The following is a 19,517-nucleotide window of genomic DNA, read 5'->3' as shown; positions in this document are numbered from 1 at the left end:
TTTAAACTTGACAACTACTCGTATAATAACTATCGTGTATTATAACGCTATTCATTTTACTTTCAGGTAAAATTGTGGAACGTGGCACACACTCGGAGCTGTTCAACATGAAGGGCGTCTACTGGCGCATGTGCAAAGGACAGCACATGGCTTAATCTGCGGAGGCACCGGCTGGAAACACTGAAATAATTTTTGTACCAAATACTTGCCAAAATCTAGGATTAACTTTTATAAGCTTGTATTTTACTTGTTATTTTGTATTACCTACTAATATAATTTTAATTCTAAGAGATGTACAGGCTCCAGTTCGCCCTGCTTTGGGCAAACTAAAAGTATTAAGGTGAAAATCGAAACGACCTCATGCGTAATGTCGTCACTAAAATATTATAACATTAAGATATTGTTAAATAAAAGTCGCTGACAGATGATTCCATTCTTTATTTCAATCATTCCAATTTATTATCTTACATGCTAAGTTCAACTAAGCTTTAATCTAGTAATAATCTACTTACAATATCACTTCACAAACTTCCTTTTTGGCAATACCCTGTATCCTTTCCATTTACCCTATAGTACCGACCGCAACGTTACAGAAACCGATATATAACCGATACTAGAATATAAGACTCAGAAAAAAGCAAATCCATGCTTTACATTTGTATGGTAATATTATAATCATTGTTCAATGCTCATTTTTCGAAAGCTCTTTCCGGACGATTAAGTAGATAGAATGTGAAAAAGTAACAACAAAACTAATAAAATACATTTCAATTGATTATTTTAATTAAAAGCGATCATTGATTGAACAATAACTGCTACTATCATACATATGAAAAACGACGAGATTCACTGCTGCAGCGCGTCTGTAAATTTAGTACCGATAAAATTTCGTCATTTCGTAACAAGGTTAATGCCAAACGCAGAATAGCAACAATCATTTAATCTAATGATACTATGACCTACAGCATTATAATCGACCAGCTTCATTAGCACAAAAATCTGATTTCTGATAAAGTTATCACAGACACACAAATGAAATAAATGCCTAGGTAAATGAACCGGCCTCAGAATGAAAGGGAGTCGCTATGAAGAACTAGAACTATCAGCATTTACGTTATGTAACGAATTTTGAGCTAACCGAATAAAGAAAAATCTATGCAGTACTTTAGACGTGGCCTTGATGTGTCTGATCCGCTGATAAAAATATCGGCACATACATTTCTAAAAATTAACACTGAAGCTAAGTGCGTGTGTGCCTGAATCTATTAATGATGTATGCAGCGATTTTTGTTAGGCGCTCCTAACATTAGAGCTAAGCATAGATTTCTGAATTTGTTCATATTTCTATGGTGCTATACGTTCTAATCCGATAGAAATATAAAATCAACGACAAGACGACAACCAATCAATCCTGTTTATTATGTCTGTGTTAACCTTATGGCATATCTTTATTAGACTTGACAGTTATGTAATGTGTTAATTTAAATTACTTGCTAACATACAAATTGAAATTACTTCATGCCTACTACTGCGTAAAAATATTTCTTTCTGCAAATCCTTTATTTTATTCAAATCGAAATCAAATGGTTCCACTGTGTGATGTTTTGTTTTATCTCGTATAAACACTTTCAAACTTAAGAGTTGGATTGAAGATAACACTCCAAGATGCCGTTAAAACAGCACGAATCCTCAATGAAAAACTGTGACGTTTTGAGTTAAAATGTTATTTAAAAACAAACAAAAAATATATTTAAAACGATATAAAATTATTCTAAATAAATTGATGGAATACAGATAGCTTTCTTCTTACATTATATATGGAGAATGCAGAAAGAAGTATTTTTATGATCTTGCTGATAAACTTCAATCGCGCGATGCGCATAAGAAAATAATAATGGCATCAGAAATCCGAATCATATAATTATTCGGGTTTCTATGCTTATCATGAATCGCCCTTAGACCTCTACAATGTAAAGTATCATCCAGAATCGATTTCAGGGTTCTATATAATCTCCTGCTTGTATATATTTAATAGGCATGAACACCTCATTGTAATATCATTGGTCACTTATTTGGTACGATAGTCAAAAACAGATATCTAAAACAAAATTCATATTATATGGCAAGTTATTATCAAATAAAAACAAACTTTATAAACTTGTATACAACAAAACTAAAATAAAATTTACATAAATTCTATAAAGGGCGGACGACGGGACATCGAGAATTTGATTAAAAGTTAAATAAGTTTAAAATACCACCACCTCGATATGTCCGGTCGTCCGCAAAATTAAATATACATATTTATTACAATTTTCTATATTTACAAACAATTGGTACCTCTGAAACACAAAAACAGCCGCCGTATTTAAATATGATGAACAAATACATAGTAAAACGTATATATATAGACATCCTCTTATCTTCACATATATTTCTGCAGTTCATTTGTACATTCCAATTGATGATAATCAGATCCTAATCATCATAAAATGGAATAATACCCTAAGTACAGGGGGCGCTTAAAAATGCGTCATACAGCTTATGGCACATGATGGCAAGACATTTTTGACATTCACAATGTTACATGCAGGTACTTAGGTATTGCCGCGTACAGAACTGCTGCTTCATATCAAATAACTTATAACTCATCAAATAACACTAGTTAAATCCACACCCGGTGAAATAATACCGAACCTAACATTCATTTAATCTGATCTGAACGCTCAAAAAAGAACAAACAGACCTGTGAGATAAAATTACAAATAAATTTTACTAAAACACAATCAACATAGGTAACAGATTTAAATAATTTATATAAATATGTGAAACATAAATATACTTTTAAATATTATTATGTTAAAACATGGGCTGAATTCCATAGAAAAAGGGAACGACCAAATAATATATTTGGCAATTTCCTAAAAACATGAATTAAATAATTGATTTGTATTTTATTAAATAATATCTATGGAAGTCGAAAACAATGTTGATGAAAATGAAGCAAATAATGAAAAATATCAGGTACTCCGTTTACAAAACTAACATAAAACTTTCAGTCGATATAAGAGCTTTTTGTTATCACCGCACCAAATGAACTTTATATAAACTAAATGATGGTTCATGTTTTACACAAAATGCATGCGCACCTATCCACAGAACACAATATTCTGACAAATTCAAATTTCTATTTTGTTTACCCCGTTCACATTCACCGCAGATTTTTCCCAATGTTTTGTTTCATTTAATTTCATGCTTGTTGTTAGGCAGGCTAGGGAATTGGTAGTATAGATAATGTCTTAACAAACACAACTATTGAATAGTACAAGTACTGAGCAAGCATTATTACATTAAATAATGATTTAAAATAAAAATGGTAATCTTCATATATTTTTAAGACACCCTAATGAAGATCTTTGGCCATTTTATAAATACACGCAATGTAAAAAATCCAACGTCCTAAAAAAATATATTAAAAATATATGATAGCATTGCACACTTCACATCTTTAGAAAATATTTATTATCCATTTATCTACAATTATGTTAACTAAATATAATTTTAACTTAACAGTAACAAAAATAACAAAACCTCCCTAATTATTATAATGGGGAAACATCATAAAAAATTTATAATAGAATTATTGTTTAAAAGTGCACTGTAAAATTGAGAAGCACATTAAGAAATTAAGATTCCGTAGTCTCTGCCTACCCCAATGGGAAATAGGCGTGATGGTAAGAATGTATGAGAAGAACCGAAAAATGTAGTCACAACATTCAATTCAAGCTGATATTTTTCAAACTTAATAGCAGGTCTTAAGTCAAAAATTTACCTAGTTGTACTTTTGTTATAAAAATGTACTTTATTATTCAAGAAAACTTTTTACAAACGTATGACGTCATCAATAGCGCCACTTCGCGTTTTAAGTTCGAATTTTATATATAAATGTAGATCTACCTATTTCATTAATAGTTTTTGTGCATGTTGCTTCTCCGTGAAAAAAGGATTTACAAGTATTTTTTTTCAAAATAATGAACAATGCTTGCTCCCCATTCATTCATTTCATCTTAAGAGGCATAAATATTGTTTAAAAGCCATTGAAATAATATCGATCGTTTTTATCTTAATAAAAAATAAATATGAACATTAAAATAATTGAAATTGGTCCCTGCCTGTCGAATATATTATCTTGTCAAGCAGGCATAAAACCTGAAGCGATATCCGAATGATTGCACAATAATTATGGGATAAGATTGTTTATGTCCATCTAATCTTATCCTACGCGAATAGTATTTTACAAAACATTTATTATCTACATTTAAGAATGACCTGTAATATTAAAATTCGGATAAAAGCGATATTAATATTTACACTTCATAAAGAGATCAGGTAAAAATGTATCAATTTTACAACTGAAATGTGTCCATAATAAATATGATGGCACAGAACCCTTAATTTTCATAAACCTATATATTGTGCCTCCGAATTCTAAATAAAAGAACTCGTTTCTATCTATATTATATGACAGATCACAGACAACATAAAATTTGTGTGGAAATAAAGTATAAATAGAATAGATGAAGATGTAAAACTATCAACACTGCACAAAAACAAATAATTTAACTTACAATGGTTTTATATAATTTAAATACAAAAAATAATTAATATATATGTAGATTGCACAGCCTTCGAAAATAAACTCCTAGTAAAGTAACAAAACGATGTTAAAGTAAAATGTACTCAAAAATAGGGGTTGTTTTTAGTAAATCATGTATGTACTCTAGACGAATCTTTAAGTATTTTTATTTAATCGTGTATTCAACAGTGTAGCTATATGATAATAATATCCTTCAAATTATTATTTTTTAAGTATGAAAATGAAAATCAGTAACATTACCTTCAACACGAACCATTTTGAATTTAACATACACCCTATTTGATCTAGTAACATCAAACATTTATGGTATTTGACGTACTTATTAAAATTTAAGCAGAATATCAACTGCATTCTCATTACAGCTACTTACTCACGAATCTAGTCAAAAATCTAGACATTAATTTTAAAAAATGTACTGCGAGTCTCTCGATTATTTAAAAAAAATGACATTTGTTATACAAATATACAAAATGTATAACGCTGAGACTGTGGACAATATTGGCACATTTTATTTTTTGTCTTAATTTACGTCCTGGTTAATTCTCGCTTAACCGCAAACAGAACCACATTGATATGTGTGATTCACTGACCATTAGTTTATCTTACGTATATCCAAACGATATAATATAATTTTCGTTACTTTAGATAAAATGATATAACTTAAGTATTTAAAGTATTATTATATTGTTTAACTGCATTTAATTGAAACACATAGAATCTACTCAATATTTACATGCGCCCATGGTAAAGACAATAAAGGAATGCCTTATTTAGGCACAAGTTACGACTAGGAGACAATAATGACGAATACATACAATCCGTATGGATTAAGTACAAATATTTAAGAGCTAATTTAGCTTTTCAAAGTATCCTACAGATACTACACTGTAAATCCAATTTTTAAACAATATAAGTCTGAAAATATTTGTACCTAATTTTGTTTTGCATAGCAATTCAGATTGTTGAACAACTGTTGTTTCACTGTTGCATATTGTTGTTATTGTTGTGTGGGGGATGTTGAGGAGGGTAGGCAACAGAGGAGGGGCGGGAGGCAGGCGCTTCGTAAACAATATGAGCCAGCTGCTGGTTTTGTTGCAGCTCTTCAGCCGTCATATACGGGCTTGGAACCTGATTGAGAATTAACAAAAACAAATTAAGACAACCCCAAACCAAGTTCCTTGGAAAGGGCAATTATCACACGCAACGAATCTTTCAAGAGATAGCTACATATTTGCCAACTTAAGCTAGGAGGCCGATTCCGTAATAAGTGCACGCAAGCTGCAAAGCGGGCGGCGTATATTGTGAATTCAAGGGGGATCCCAATTACTCAGATTACGGAATAAGCCTCATAGTTACATTTACTGAATGCAACTATCTTCTATTGAAAAAGCTAGGCCAGATATCTAACCGACACCATCAACCGAATTCGGTATTTGACTTAGAGACTAAAAATGTGAACTAGGCCCTGTTGCTATAAAATGTACGACATTGTAAATAACAATCGATAAAAATTTTGCGCAAGGAACGTAACCGTCATCGTCCTACTGGCGTTAGTCTTGATTGCGTTCTCACCTCTCTGGAGAGGAGCCCGGGGTTCGACTGTGACCACGAAGTGGCCTGCGCAAGCAACACATAGATATGGAAATATTTTTTACTTATTCACGAACGTTGAAAGGCAATATCTTATATTCTCCCTCTAGCCTTGAGGTTATCTGGAGCGGTAGAAAGAGACAGGACATATTGCTTACAACGTTCATGAATGAGGAGGCTGATAAGCTGATTTTCATAACATTTTATATCGGTTCCTCGAGCATGATGTGTGCGAGTGTGAACGTGAGGCCACGTGTGTCGTACTCACGTTTATAATCGGCTGCAACATACCAAGCCTGGCCAGCAGAAGCTGCTCCTTGACCTGCCTCAACTCTTCCTGCTGTTGCACGATCATCTGCTGTAATTCCTCATGTTTCCTCTGGAGCTGCTCCTGCCAGAGCCACTAACTAGTATCAAGTGATCGCGACAAACGATAGACGATTTTATTTTTTAATTTTAATTAAGACCAAATATTATAAAGCTAGTTCTCTTTTGTTCAAGAAATACATATATGATTATATTTTGACATTAATTTATTTTTCCTTTAATGATCATGCTTAATTAACAATATGGCAAGCACAGAAATATTTGTTGTATGCCTGTTGGCGCAGTATACAAAATTATAGTATTTCGCTTGTACCGTCATTTGTACAAGGTAGGTTTTTGAACACCAGCCATATTTTAATAGATGTGATACAAAAATTTCCAATAGAATATATAATATTCGTATTTGAGACATCGTAATCTTATAATAATTCTTAGAAAATGTGGCTGGTGAAAAGACATATCTGACAAAATAATTATGAATTTTACTTGAAATGTGCTGTCTTCTTTGTGATTTCTTATTTGAATTGTCCGGAAACATTTAAAATTGCTTCCGGTTTTTACTATAGCACATCCAAGCATGGCACCAATGAAAAAGAATTGAAATTTAGTAAGTACATTAAAACCTTTTTGAAAATTAGTTGGTAATGTGCATTGTGACTAAGAAAAAGCAATTTCTGTATATATGTTTGAAACTATTTAAAAACTAAATAATGACGAATTGAGCTAGCCACTAGGAAATTTGTGACGTGGGTTAACAATTTTTAAAAACACATATCAACATCACAACACTAAGACTCAGCTCAGTCTGAATAATGAATACAATTTTAGAATTAGAATTTTTCCATAAAACCAGGACATGTTAGTAAAGTAAAGGTAACACTGCGCCAAATTGGCTTTACAAAACTAGCAGGGGTAAAAGATCAACAAAATCACCTGCAACTGCGCCTGATCAGGCGAGACCAACACTGGGAGGGGCGGCAACACGGGCAACGGTGGCAATGGGTGTGGGATCAATCCAGGGACGCCAACCGCGCTTACGTACGGAGCGGGATTCAGATACTGTGCCCCGATCTCGTGCTGGGGCACCAGGGCCGGCTCCAGGGACTTTTGCGCCTGCGGGAACATCATCATGCTACCATGACAAGGATGCGCATAAAACTGCCCCATAGGGGCCGCTATCTGATGGTGCTAACGGACAAATAAGGAACACTTCTTTAAGGACACTTTTCTATTTAACATAGGATCCACACAATAACTTTAAAGTGTCCAATTTAAATAGAAAATATTTGTTTATTTTGAAAGTTCTTCCGAAATGTACAAATAAATGTTTTAAACGTTTTTCCGGACGATTGACCGCTAGACTAGGTGTTATGCCTGCGGAACCGAAGATTTAAGAGATTCGACTTAAAGTAGTTGTATTAATGCTCCTCTTGTAAAGTCGGCATTTCTAGATGTAAATAATACAATTTGCTTGATTTAGTTATATTTTAATCTACAACAAATGTTTATTTACAGATAAGGATGTTAATATCTGACAACGCGATGAGTGGTTTACTCCAATTAACGGCACTCTTTTAGTGGACAAAATCCCGGGCGTCAGTTTTTCCACTTACTTCTATTATTTACCATATAATCTGTACCTCAAATTGGCGATGTAAAAATTACCTATCTATTTTCGTCATTTGGTATTGATATCAGCGAGAATATCCATAAAACTTTTGTTGGAACATAATTCCGCCTTATTTTAACGCGATGCGAATTTAAGCACTTATACATGTCCCATTGATTTATATCTCAAAACAAACTGGATAATTCGCAAAGTAAATTCACAATTTCAATTTCATGCCATATCACAGCGACCATTTGTATCAAATGTCATTTTTAGTACCCGGTAATGACCAAAAACTATTATGCTGTCATTTTATACAGAATGATTGGGCACCAAAGCTTTGGCAGAGAGTACAGCTGGGAACACGCCGAGGTGAGAGAGATAGAGTATTTGGTGCAATATTATTTTACTAAATATACACATCAATGCACTTTATAACTATATAAAAATTACCGTGCTCATTTCCCTGGAGCTGTTTCTCTGGGACGACCTTGAATCACCCGACAAAGATCCCGTGTCTGAACCGGGAGCGTACCGGGAATGCGACGTGCGGGTCCAGGAAGCGCCGGCGGTGGCTGCCGTGTTCGTTGTCGCCACGGTGCCAGTAGTACTACCCGCCGAAGCAGACTTCACTGACGCCGACTGTGGGTACCAAAGAAATTACCTATATTTATTTATATATATATATACAGCACAAATTACACACGCCATTTGTGGCACGAGATACTAACTTAATTCATAATAAATACTTATATAAATAAACATCCAAGACCCAGGCCAAACAAAGAAAGCTCGTTTCTCATCTTGCCCTGGCCGGGATTCGAACCCGAGACGTCCGGTGTCACAGACAAGCGTATTTCTGCTGCGCCACAAAAGCCGTTATTAATTAGGAAACATACATAATACGTCTTTATCTGTCAATGAAAAGAGAATCAATAATCTTGGAAATATTCGAATACCACGTTAAGTTTACTGATGAAATTGAGATACAGATAGTGACAGGTTAATAGTCCATCGCCTAAATGAAAATACCCAAGTAGTCCCCACTTTCATTAGCTTGTACAATCTACTCGGGGAGAGATTTTGGCCGGTACCATAACTTTAATAAAAAAATTAAACTGTTCGAATGCACTAACTAGGTTTTCTCGTATTATATTTCAATCTATAATGATTTAACGGCACGCAGTGTGCCAAGAAATCTCTTTGTAACTAATATGAACTATGATCAAGTGGTTAATAATAGGCACATTTTCATTTAGTCGGATCGTCTGATATTTAGGTCGTCTAATGAGAGTCTAACAATGAATGTGAATTATAAATTGTACAACCACTGTTATATCTATTAAGATAGACCAAGATATTTATTAACTGGCTTATTTACCAATTTTTGCAATGTGAATAACAATATTTTATAGGTAATTCACATATATATATAAGGCCTGTCCCTTGCGGGGCAGACTGTGCCAACAGTCTCGAAAAGACAGTAAGGCCATATTTTATAGACTTTGATCACATTAAGGTTTTGTGTAACATAATCATTGTGGCGTTTTTCCAAACTTCTCTCATCTGGATCATGGTTATTTCATTAAATGAAAATGTATATGCCCTAAATCGCCTTTTACTGTACCTATGGGAAAAATTTATAGATCCTCTTATAAAGTAACGACCAAATAACGACCATTCTGCCTATTTTTTAACTACACTACATACTTAATCTGTAATTTATATAACCACAATAAAATAAAACAAAAAGATGAGCTTTAGAACAAAATTTAAATATGTTTGTAATGGCAAAAATCATAAAATAGATTTAGTGAGATTAAGTGTAAGATCAATCAAATCAATAGAATATTTAAAGAAATGAGAGAAAAAAAAAATTACGCGTCAAAATATGCGAAAATTTTTATAATTTTTATATTTATTAAGTAAAACCCCTTTGTTTAAAACAAGTTAAAAACTAAACAAAAATATCGAAATCCTTTTGTGATCATACACGCGACATTCAAATTACGTTATTCAAAGAACCTTTGACAAGTATTGGTATGCGAACGTGACGCGATCGCTGACGTCTTACATCTGACGTTATTTTCATAGACTTAAACCCCCTCGCTTAAAACAAGTGAAAAACTAAATCAAAATAATTATAATGAAATCGTATGTGATCCTACACGCAACATCCAAATTACGTTATTCAAAGAACCTGTGACATGTGTTGGTACGCGAACGCGTCGCTGACCTCTGACATGTACAAAGGGGACATTGCTACCATATCTTCGGAGGGCGTGTCCTTCATCGCTGGATTCGCGTCCGCCTCGTTGGCCGGCTCCGCTTCGACCCCTTCCTCTTTCATGCTCTTCACTATGTCCGAGTAGCTGGAACAATTACATTTTATTGTAAACAAATTGTGAAAGGTGTATTGATAGGAAAAGAAAAGGGAGTGCTTAATTGGTTTGGTCATGTGGCCTCCCCACAAGGAAAGTTGATTGACCAGGTAAATATAGAAGGAGTGTGCGGACCTCAGGCACAGGCGCACCTCAGACTGCTCTCCAAAGTTCGTAAGTCTTTAACAATGTCAATCTAAAACATTCAGTAAACATCATGTCAATACCTGACGACACGATGCGTGCACACCACAAACTCCGGTTTGGAGTTCCACTGGTGGTAAGTGATGTAGAAACGAGTTTGCAGCCAGATCCATTGCTGGCTCTTCGTGAGAAACCGATAGTAGCACGACGTTAACTCGCCTTTTTGCATCACTGCAAAACAAAAACAAATTTAATATTTAGTAATGTACATACATATGTAAAAGCTCAACTATACAAATATAGTTTAATTTTTATATATGAATGTATGGTAAATTTTACCAAAATTTTTTCAGTGTTTTTTCTCTTTATAAAGTGCGAGTGAAAGTTTCTTCATCCCAAATTAGGTCAATCAATGGGGCAATTTAAGTTTTCATTACTTTGTCAATTCAAGGCGTACATTGAAATGTTCCTGAAAGTGTTCCGCTCTCTTTTTAAGGTATGAGCAACCGACGTCCCAATACAATGGCGGGCGCGCAGTGGCCCAGGAACACGCGAAATTTTTCTTCAATAAAGTATTAAGTTAAAATATACTTACAAGCCTCATGACAAGTCATGACTTTCTCTAAGTCGTCGAAGTGGTAATAGTCATATCCAGACGTGCCGAGTACTTCAAACGGCAGGTATCCTATGATGGGAGGCGCGCGGTGGTCCAGGAACAAGAATTTCCACTCAAGACTATGCCGGGATGTGAATTCATTCCGGTTGGTGTCGATCAGGGAAACATCCCGGATAAGCTGCGGAGTGTACAAGCGGCCGGTGCACACGAAGAGCAAACTGAAATATAAAGGTATAGACTTTCTATATTTCCGCCAATAAATTTTTTGTATGAAAAAGTAACACTCAAAATGTTCACATTTAAAATAATAAGTAAAAGTATAAGAATGAAAGGCTATGTTCAGCTTGATGGATTAATGGTAGAATTGAGACTCAAATAGTGACAGGTTGCTAGCCAAAGATTACAATCATAAAATAAATGAAACTTTACCGTGAATCGCGGTCTTGCTGGTATGCATCTCTATCCACTTGATCCATGTTGTTTCCTAAGATATAAAATTATTATCAACATTATTTTATTTCAACTTCTACGCTATTTATAACTATTCACTTAAATGTTTACAATGTATTACTGCAACATATTTTAATCAGCTGTTCAATACAAACAATAATAAAGCACAACATCTGTTATCCCTTACAAGGTAGAAAGAGCCGATAATCACAAGATCAAACCGCGCCATACAGCCACGTTTAGCTGGATGGCCTAACGATGGAATTGAAATTCAGAGTGATAGCTTTACCAATAATGGTATGAGCATAAGAGAATAAGTGACACATAAGTAATAAAATAATTATAAATATATTAAATAAGTAAGAAAATACTAACTAAAGTGGCCATTAAATTGGATCAGCTCATAGGTCGTTTCATCTCTGAAGTCCAGGGTACCCCGGCGCAGATGGCATTGGAATCTAATTTCGTTTTCTGAAAAAAAAACATAGACATATTTTCAGGATCAATACCATTTTTTCCCTGAAATTTCGTTATCAATAGAATAACGTTCGAATGTTCTCTTGATATATTTTCGTGGAAATATATAATCTGTACTATAATTTATGTAATTGGTGTTATAAGTCGAAAGGAAAAATAAAACTATACTAAATAGACTGTTTTTTTGCATTATTTGCATGTCATGATTCAGTGGTCGATTTGTTAAGGTATACATCTTTAAACCATACCGTGGGTCCAAGGTTCTACCCTACTACGGCCGTAAACCAATGTCTCTGTTCCGAGTTACGTTAATTTTTTTAAATGCTAACTGATGGTAATATGAGGGTGGATAACATCAACGTCAGGCAACCTACAAATTAAGGCAATGGATGGACTGAATGTATAACTATAACCCAAGCTAACTGAAGGTTAGATAAATCGGTTCATGTAAAACCTTGACCTAAGGCAATAATCGTGGTCAAGGTTTCCTTCCAGACCAGACTTCTGCCCAGAAAAAGGACACAACCCGGATTAACGCTAAGAGTATGGATGTATGTTAGGATAGGTCATCCCAGAAGGATATAATATGAATATCAAATGAGGTTATTTGCGAACATTTAGTCAGTAAAAAAATTGTTTTCTTCTTATAGTGATAGTGCTGCTTCTTGACCAAAATTGTCGACTATAATGGCTATCTTAACTACACAAGAGGGCGTCACGCTTAAACTTGAATATTTATGAAAGGAAAATCTTTATATAATCTCTAATAATCAGTCAATAAACTGGTTTATTAGATCCAAGCTGGATTAACAGAGTCAGACGGAAGTCGCTTCATGGAATATTCGCTCCTGGATCGTGGTCAAAAGTGGCCTTAAAGAGGACTAGAACGTGACAAACGTCAAGATAATGACATTATTTTAAAAATCAGTCTGTGCAAATAAGAGACTAGAGAAAACAAAAATATAAAGGAGCATTTCGCACACATAGATAAAAATAAGCAAAAAATCGCATAGACTAACGAATAAAAAGATAACATGATAGTCACATACTTAAAAAACAAACTTAAAAATTTGCGAAACAACGAGATGATTATTTAGGGAATATAAAAATACAAAATTCTTACTCACTAAATTCTACTAGTGAAAAATATGATCAGTAGCAATACTGCTTATACAAATAATTCGCATCATAGCAGCCTTGTATCTTTTCTTTGAGTAATATCATTAAAATAAAAATTAAGCATGTATACATTCGCTATGAAGTGGTCTATCCTATATTCCCCGCTTCCATATTTCTCTCTTTATATTAATCCTAGGCTTTCTCAATTTGTTTTGCCTTTCTCCTACAGAACTGCTTTGTTTGAATATAGCATGTAAGCATTAGCTCTCTCTCTCCCACTCAGTCAGGTTGTATGTTATTTTTTCCTTTTGCGTAGTTCAAATACGAGTATAACGTGCTAGCATTAACGCTTTAAAGCAATTTCTCAGTCCCTATACAACTCTGTCCTCTTTCCTCTACCCCTCTCTCTCTCTCGCTCTATCTATACTGCGGTCTCTATTGTTCTCTCTCTCTCTCTCTTCTGTTTTCTCTATCCTTCACAGAACTGCGTTACTGCGACTCGTTTAAATACAACACGAAAACATTTGCTATGAAAGCAGCCTCTATTTACACTTCTCTTTCATCTACTTCTCTCTATCTTTGCTCTCTCTCTCTCCGCCCTCTGAGTCTCTATCTCACTATATTTCCAGAAGGACGTAGTTTAAATAAAACATTCGCTTTTAAAGCCATATATAATGGCTCCTCCTTCATCTACATTCCCCTTTTTGTATCTCTTCCAACCGTCTCCCTCCTCATCTCTCTATACCTCCCGCTCTCTCTACAGACATATGTGGTTTAAGTATATGTAAGCATTCGCAATGTCTTAGTTCCTATCTACACTTGTCCTTCTGTATCTAATTCCCCCTTTGTCCCTCTCTCTCTCCCTTTCTATTTAATTGCTATGTAGTATTTATTAAAGCAATCTTTCAATCCCTATCTATCCCGAATACCCTTCCACTACCTCACTCTTTCCTTCTTTCGGTCTCTCAATTTTTCTGTTTTCTCTCCCTCCACAGACCTGTGAAGTATAACTATGGTGTGTAATCATTCGCATATAAACTCTCTTTATCTCTTCCTCACGCATGCTTTTTACTCCTCTCCCTACCTTCGTCTCTCCCTAATCTTCTGTACATTTAAATGAAAAAATTAGTGTCTGGATTTTCCTCGAGAATAAATAAGTGCACAAAATTTTACAATATGTTGGATACTGGACGAAAATCTCAGCAGACATTCGCTTAAGCATACATAATTATATAGAAACAGCCTCAGATTTTGCTACGATAAAACTTGCAACTGTAGCGCGAATGCAATGTAAACAAACATATTGTGATCCTTACTGAAGAGGGCTGAATGTTAGGTTGTTAAAAATCCCTTCTGAATTTATGTTATTATATCCTCATAGGAGTATGACAAATTAGTTTTAAAAAATTATAAAAACATTTAACAATATAAGGGTGGTACAACAATCGACCACTAAAGGTATACACGTTACATAGTTATGGTCATAATAAACATTCGTCAGTGCTATAAATAAAGATCAGACAGCATTTATGTAATTTAAATTAACAATTAACTTAAATAAAAAATTACTTCGCAAACGCTTATAAAACAAGACGCGAAGGAAGAATCATTACATCAAAGGAATAATAAAACAATATGAATAAAATTAAAAGCAGCTTAAAGTAAACGTAGGCCCAAAAAGCTATTCAGTGTTGTTTTAACACGAGGTATAATTTGATAAAGTACAAACTGTAAAAAATTAATGTCATAAACCAAATTAACTCAAAATATTGTGGTACTAGTCGTAAGTCATAAGGAGTAAGTCTTTAGTTAGTATAGGATTCTTAAATTTAAAATTAAATAATAAAATTACATCTTAAAACTAAAATAATAAAAGAACATTTAAAGATGTAATGAATGAATGTATCATTACATCTTTAAATGTTCTTACGACAGATGAAATACTGATTTGAAAAGAAAAAAAAAGTAAGTAATAAAAACGTTAGTGCAAGTCAGACTCGTTCAAAACCTTATAATACACATATATTCCAAATAAAACGGCTGTGACATACTAATGGGCAATCGACACATGACGATACGAAACTATAAAGGTACCGATTTAGATCAATAAAATTTATTTTACCGTTATTAATTCCCTGCATGGGTTCCGCAGATGCCGTCGGGTTTTGCAGCAAATTGTATAAGCTTGGCCTGTCGTCTTCGAAGGTCAGATCGAAAATGCTTTGGTTGAGCAGACTCTCCTAAAATACGATAGATAGATATATAGAAATACCCTTTATTACACATAAAATTGTATCAGTAAATTTATCCTAAACTTATGTTATGGTAATGTACAAAAGGCGGCCTGCCTCATCGCATTATGCAATCTCTTCCAGACAACCAAAAAAAAACTTAGGTTAAAACTTAAAACATATATTTATTTTATATTATGTATTGTGTATTACAGTTATGAGATAGGAAATAAAAAATATTTAATCTTAAAATATTATTTGTCATCTAATACATATGATAAAAAATAGTCCCCATAGAGAGTATGTGTTAATCTCCTATAAGAGTGGAAGGATTTTGTTACGCTTCAAAATGTTAGAAAGAGGGTTTTATATCTAAAAATCCTACCCGTGTGAAGCCAAGGACGGTCGCTAGTATAATATAAAAACAACATGTGTTGTATAAGTCATGAATTAGGACGCATAGAACATAACTGCAATAATGTGCAGTTACAGTGCATTCACAATGGTCAGATTGACATTCATTGCTGCTCCAATTGAATTGCAGATGAACAGATGTAACATGTCAATCAATAGGACTTTGAATTAACAGACTACTCAAAGTTAGTTGACTAAAGCTGGCAAACTCAAACAAACAGATAAAGTACATACTGGATTGTGGCCAAGGAGCGATGATATGCTTTCAGAGACATAATGGATTCGTCCACTGGCCGAAAATACCATGACAAATCCTTCCAAAGCTTCTAAAATTAAAAAGGTAAATTCTTCATTTGAAAGAAATGCAGGTTTCCAGTCTTCTTGCACATCATGTGCTCGCGACCTCACTGTTATCTCTGAAACAAGAAAGGGGAAAGGAATAAGTTTTTAAAACATTCTACAAAAACAAACAATAGTTTCGTTAACTACTTAATGTGTAGAAGAAACATTTCCCGCACTTCCTGGCTAATAACTAAACATTTTTTATTTACACTTCATTTTAATATTGCAATAACAAAAATTAAAAACCCACTCACCATTGTGATTTTTCAGAAAGGAAATTGTAGCTTTAAGGACTGTGGATTTGTCCATTTTCCTATTGTTGGACGAGACCATAGAGCTCAGCTCATTGACGAGCATATTGAACTGATCTCGCCGCTTCTTCTCGCTCAAGTTACGTGTCCTCCTGAAAATATCATAAACAAGATTAACTACATTGTCATCACCAAGTTTTAGCCATATCTAGTTCCAAAGTATAACAAGAGCCATGGTGAAACTGCAGAAGTATAATTTTAATAACTTCTGTGTCACAAAATATAATGTTGCAGTAAAATATAACTTAATGGATTTTTTTATTATAAGCATTATTCTTTTGCGTTTGACTAAAATCTGTGTGTTGAGAAGCAATACGAGCACATCTAAGCACACAAACTCAATAAGTGACTATTGTATTCAGTCTGTGAGTGTGTGTCATTGATCTTAATCCTGCTATATCTATCTATATCTTTACAAAAAGGCAACAAGAAAGTGAAACTATTTGTGGTATTATATGACCTCAATGTAAGAAGTAATCATTTTGTACATTAAAAAGCCCAAAACTGATTTCCTCATGATATAGAAGGATCAAAGTACACCAACACCAGAGTACAAATTATATAATGTGAAGTCACTTTATTATTTGCAACTGTGGCTACTTCATACACAGGATGAGAGTGGTATAGATCATATACAATAGAATAATAATGCAATTGACGCCTCTTAGCAGAATGGTAACATAGTTGTTATTGAACTCAAGTCTTGACTTGGGATTGAACCTGGAACCCTGGCAAAGCACCAGGTCATGATTAATTTATACATATAAGTAAACATCCACTGCCATGCCTCTGCAGTGGAATCTGAATCATAGTTTTAGAATTTGCAAGTTTGTTCACCTAATTTGCCTAACCTATTCACATCATATGAGTTGCCACTTAACTAGCTAGCTGATAATGGAATTGATTTATTTGGATGATTATCTGATATCATATTAAGTACCAATATGGAACCAAGACATTTTCCAAAAAATATATAGAAGACATGTGATAACTATAACTAGATACATTAAATCACGCCTTTTTCCCGGAAAAATAGATATTGCACACAACACCGAATTGAGCAGGTCCTAAAGTACAAAAGAAAGTGTTAAGTGTACACTTGTCAAAAGTAAGACTGATTGTTATTTTTTTCATTTACAATGTCAAGTTTATATAGGTTTTACTTCTTTTATTGTGCAATATCTAAGAATTTAATTGTTATCTAACAGCACAAACATCTCTTAATCAGAAAATAAGTAAAAATAATTAAGGTCTTTCTGGACTGGTGATATCAAATTAACACAACCTGGTGACCGAGAAAAATAGTAGCAATTGGTGTATGCTTATTATGAGGTGTTGCCAGAAACGGCACAATATCAGCATACGCTTGCTGCAGCTAAAGCTGCTTTTCTGTTGATGCTTATATTGCATGCATTGTGTGACAGAAGTCTAAAATAAATGGAAGTTGTGATTTTTCATTTGTGACAAGAAAATTATTGGGAACATAGTTTTGATATAGCACACAATAATTTTAAAAAGTGCTTTTGGACATTGAAGTCAACATAGAAAAAGGAACTGAATCTAAGCATTGCAAACTGCGCAACTAAAGGATGTAATTAAAATGGTTAGAAAGAACATCAAAATGTTATGGTTTATTTTCCCATATCAAGGTGTTGGACAATAGTAGGACAATAATAGTGGCATGAAATTAGATTAAAAATGAGAGCATCAGGGGTCGAACAGTTAAGATTTACAGTAAAAAGGTGCACTATCAGCTCATCTCATATTACAAGAATAGAATACAAAGCTAATAATATATTATTACTGCATTACTTTTGAACAGAAATCCTAATACTTATGTCCCTGGACAATAGAAATAAACTTTAAAAAATCCTATAAATATTTTATTTGCTAGCTAATTTATCAAACTGAAACTCTAGGTATATAACAATAGATAGGTACCTAATTTAAATGGTAGCAAAAACATCAATCAATCAACAAGTATCTATGAAATACTTAAGTGTTTGAAATTTTTAATAACATAGGTATTCACTGAGACTAGTTACCACTACTAGCAATAGCAAAGGCAATGGTTTTTAGGTACTGACATTACTACTGTATTGCATCAATAAGGTACCTACTGTATTTTCAGCCACATTGCAAACATACAATAAGGAAGCTAGCTAACATCTGTGCAATGTATATAAACATTTCTGATAAGGGACGAATATTGCAAATCAATTCTCACCTTTTTGAGTCATCTTTGTCGTCTCCGTCGTCGTCCATTCTGCCAGCAATTGTTCTCTCGCTAATAGAAACACAAACGCATCGTAGAAATATCTATAGTTTTGCTTGATATGCCAAGCGTTTGCTATCGATATTCAAGCAAAATTCTAAACTCTTGTCCAATCACTCACATAGTCCACAGCACTTATTTGATAAATCTCATAATAATAAACAGCGTCACGTATACATTGGGTTGGACAAAATTTTATGTACCTATTGGTACCAGTGAAGGCACTGGTAACATGGTAGGTACCCAGGAGCGCCGTAGAAGCACCAAAACCTAAAACTGTGTTTAGATACCATGCAATTATGGTAAATTTCCACGCCCACGCTATTGTTGCGTTTATTTTTTTTGCTGAACGACACAAACAATATTATGTCACAAAAATTTAATCACTTCAAATTTTATCCGAAGATAGGGAACATCAATTATTATATCCGCGGGAAGTATTGAGAAGCATCATCACTACATCGAACAAATTTTCAAGCTGTTCCAGGTTTACATGAAGTACCTACCTAGGTAGGTACAAAACGTAGCTCTCTGTTATACAGAGTACAGACCTATTTTCTTAATGCCTTGTCTA

The 19,517-nt window shown here is 33.9% G+C and overlaps 2 protein-coding genes across 9 annotated transcripts in view; one reads left to right on the top strand and one right to left on the bottom strand.

Moving 5' to 3' along the window:
* Positions 1-428, top strand: part of LOC106133926 (multidrug resistance protein homolog 49) — a 19,288-nt gene extending 18,860 nt beyond the window's left edge. The window contains exon 26 of the mRNA XM_013333803.2: positions 67-428. Coding sequence (XP_013189257.1) covers positions 67-155 — 89 coding nt within the window. The 3' untranslated portion in view covers positions 156-428. The remainder of the gene's footprint in view (positions 1-66) is intronic.
* LOC106133925 (circadian locomoter output cycles protein kaput) lies at positions 424-19,517 on the bottom strand. Of its 8 annotated transcripts, none has more exons than XM_013333796.2 (13): positions 18,896-19,517; positions 16,612-16,760; positions 16,250-16,431; positions 15,493-15,610; positions 12,150-12,245; positions 11,754-11,808; positions 11,304-11,542; positions 10,792-10,939; positions 10,384-10,555; positions 8,637-8,825; positions 7,508-7,687; positions 6,516-6,638; positions 424-5,785 (listed from the first exon to the last, which is right to left on the bottom strand). In XM_013333796.2, exons 1-13 carry the CDS (start codon positions 18,931-18,933, stop codon positions 5,636-5,638), a joined length of 1,839 nt encoding a protein of 612 aa, XP_013189250.1. In that variant the 5' UTR covers positions 18,934-19,517; the 3' UTR covers positions 424-5,635. The 8 variants fall into 8 exon arrangements, with proteins under 8 accessions (XP_013189250.1, XP_013189251.1, XP_060809863.1 ...); XM_013333797.2 differs by having other exon boundaries at positions 6,516-6,632; XM_060953880.1 differs by having other exon boundaries at positions 6,516-6,626.

This window comes from Amyelois transitella, chromosome Z, assembly GCF_032362555.1.
Source record: "Amyelois transitella isolate CPQ chromosome Z, ilAmyTran1.1, whole genome shotgun sequence".
NCBI lineage: Eukaryota > Metazoa > Arthropoda > Insecta > Lepidoptera > Pyralidae > Amyelois > Amyelois transitella.
This window is presented reverse-complemented; position numbering and strand designations above follow the sequence as displayed.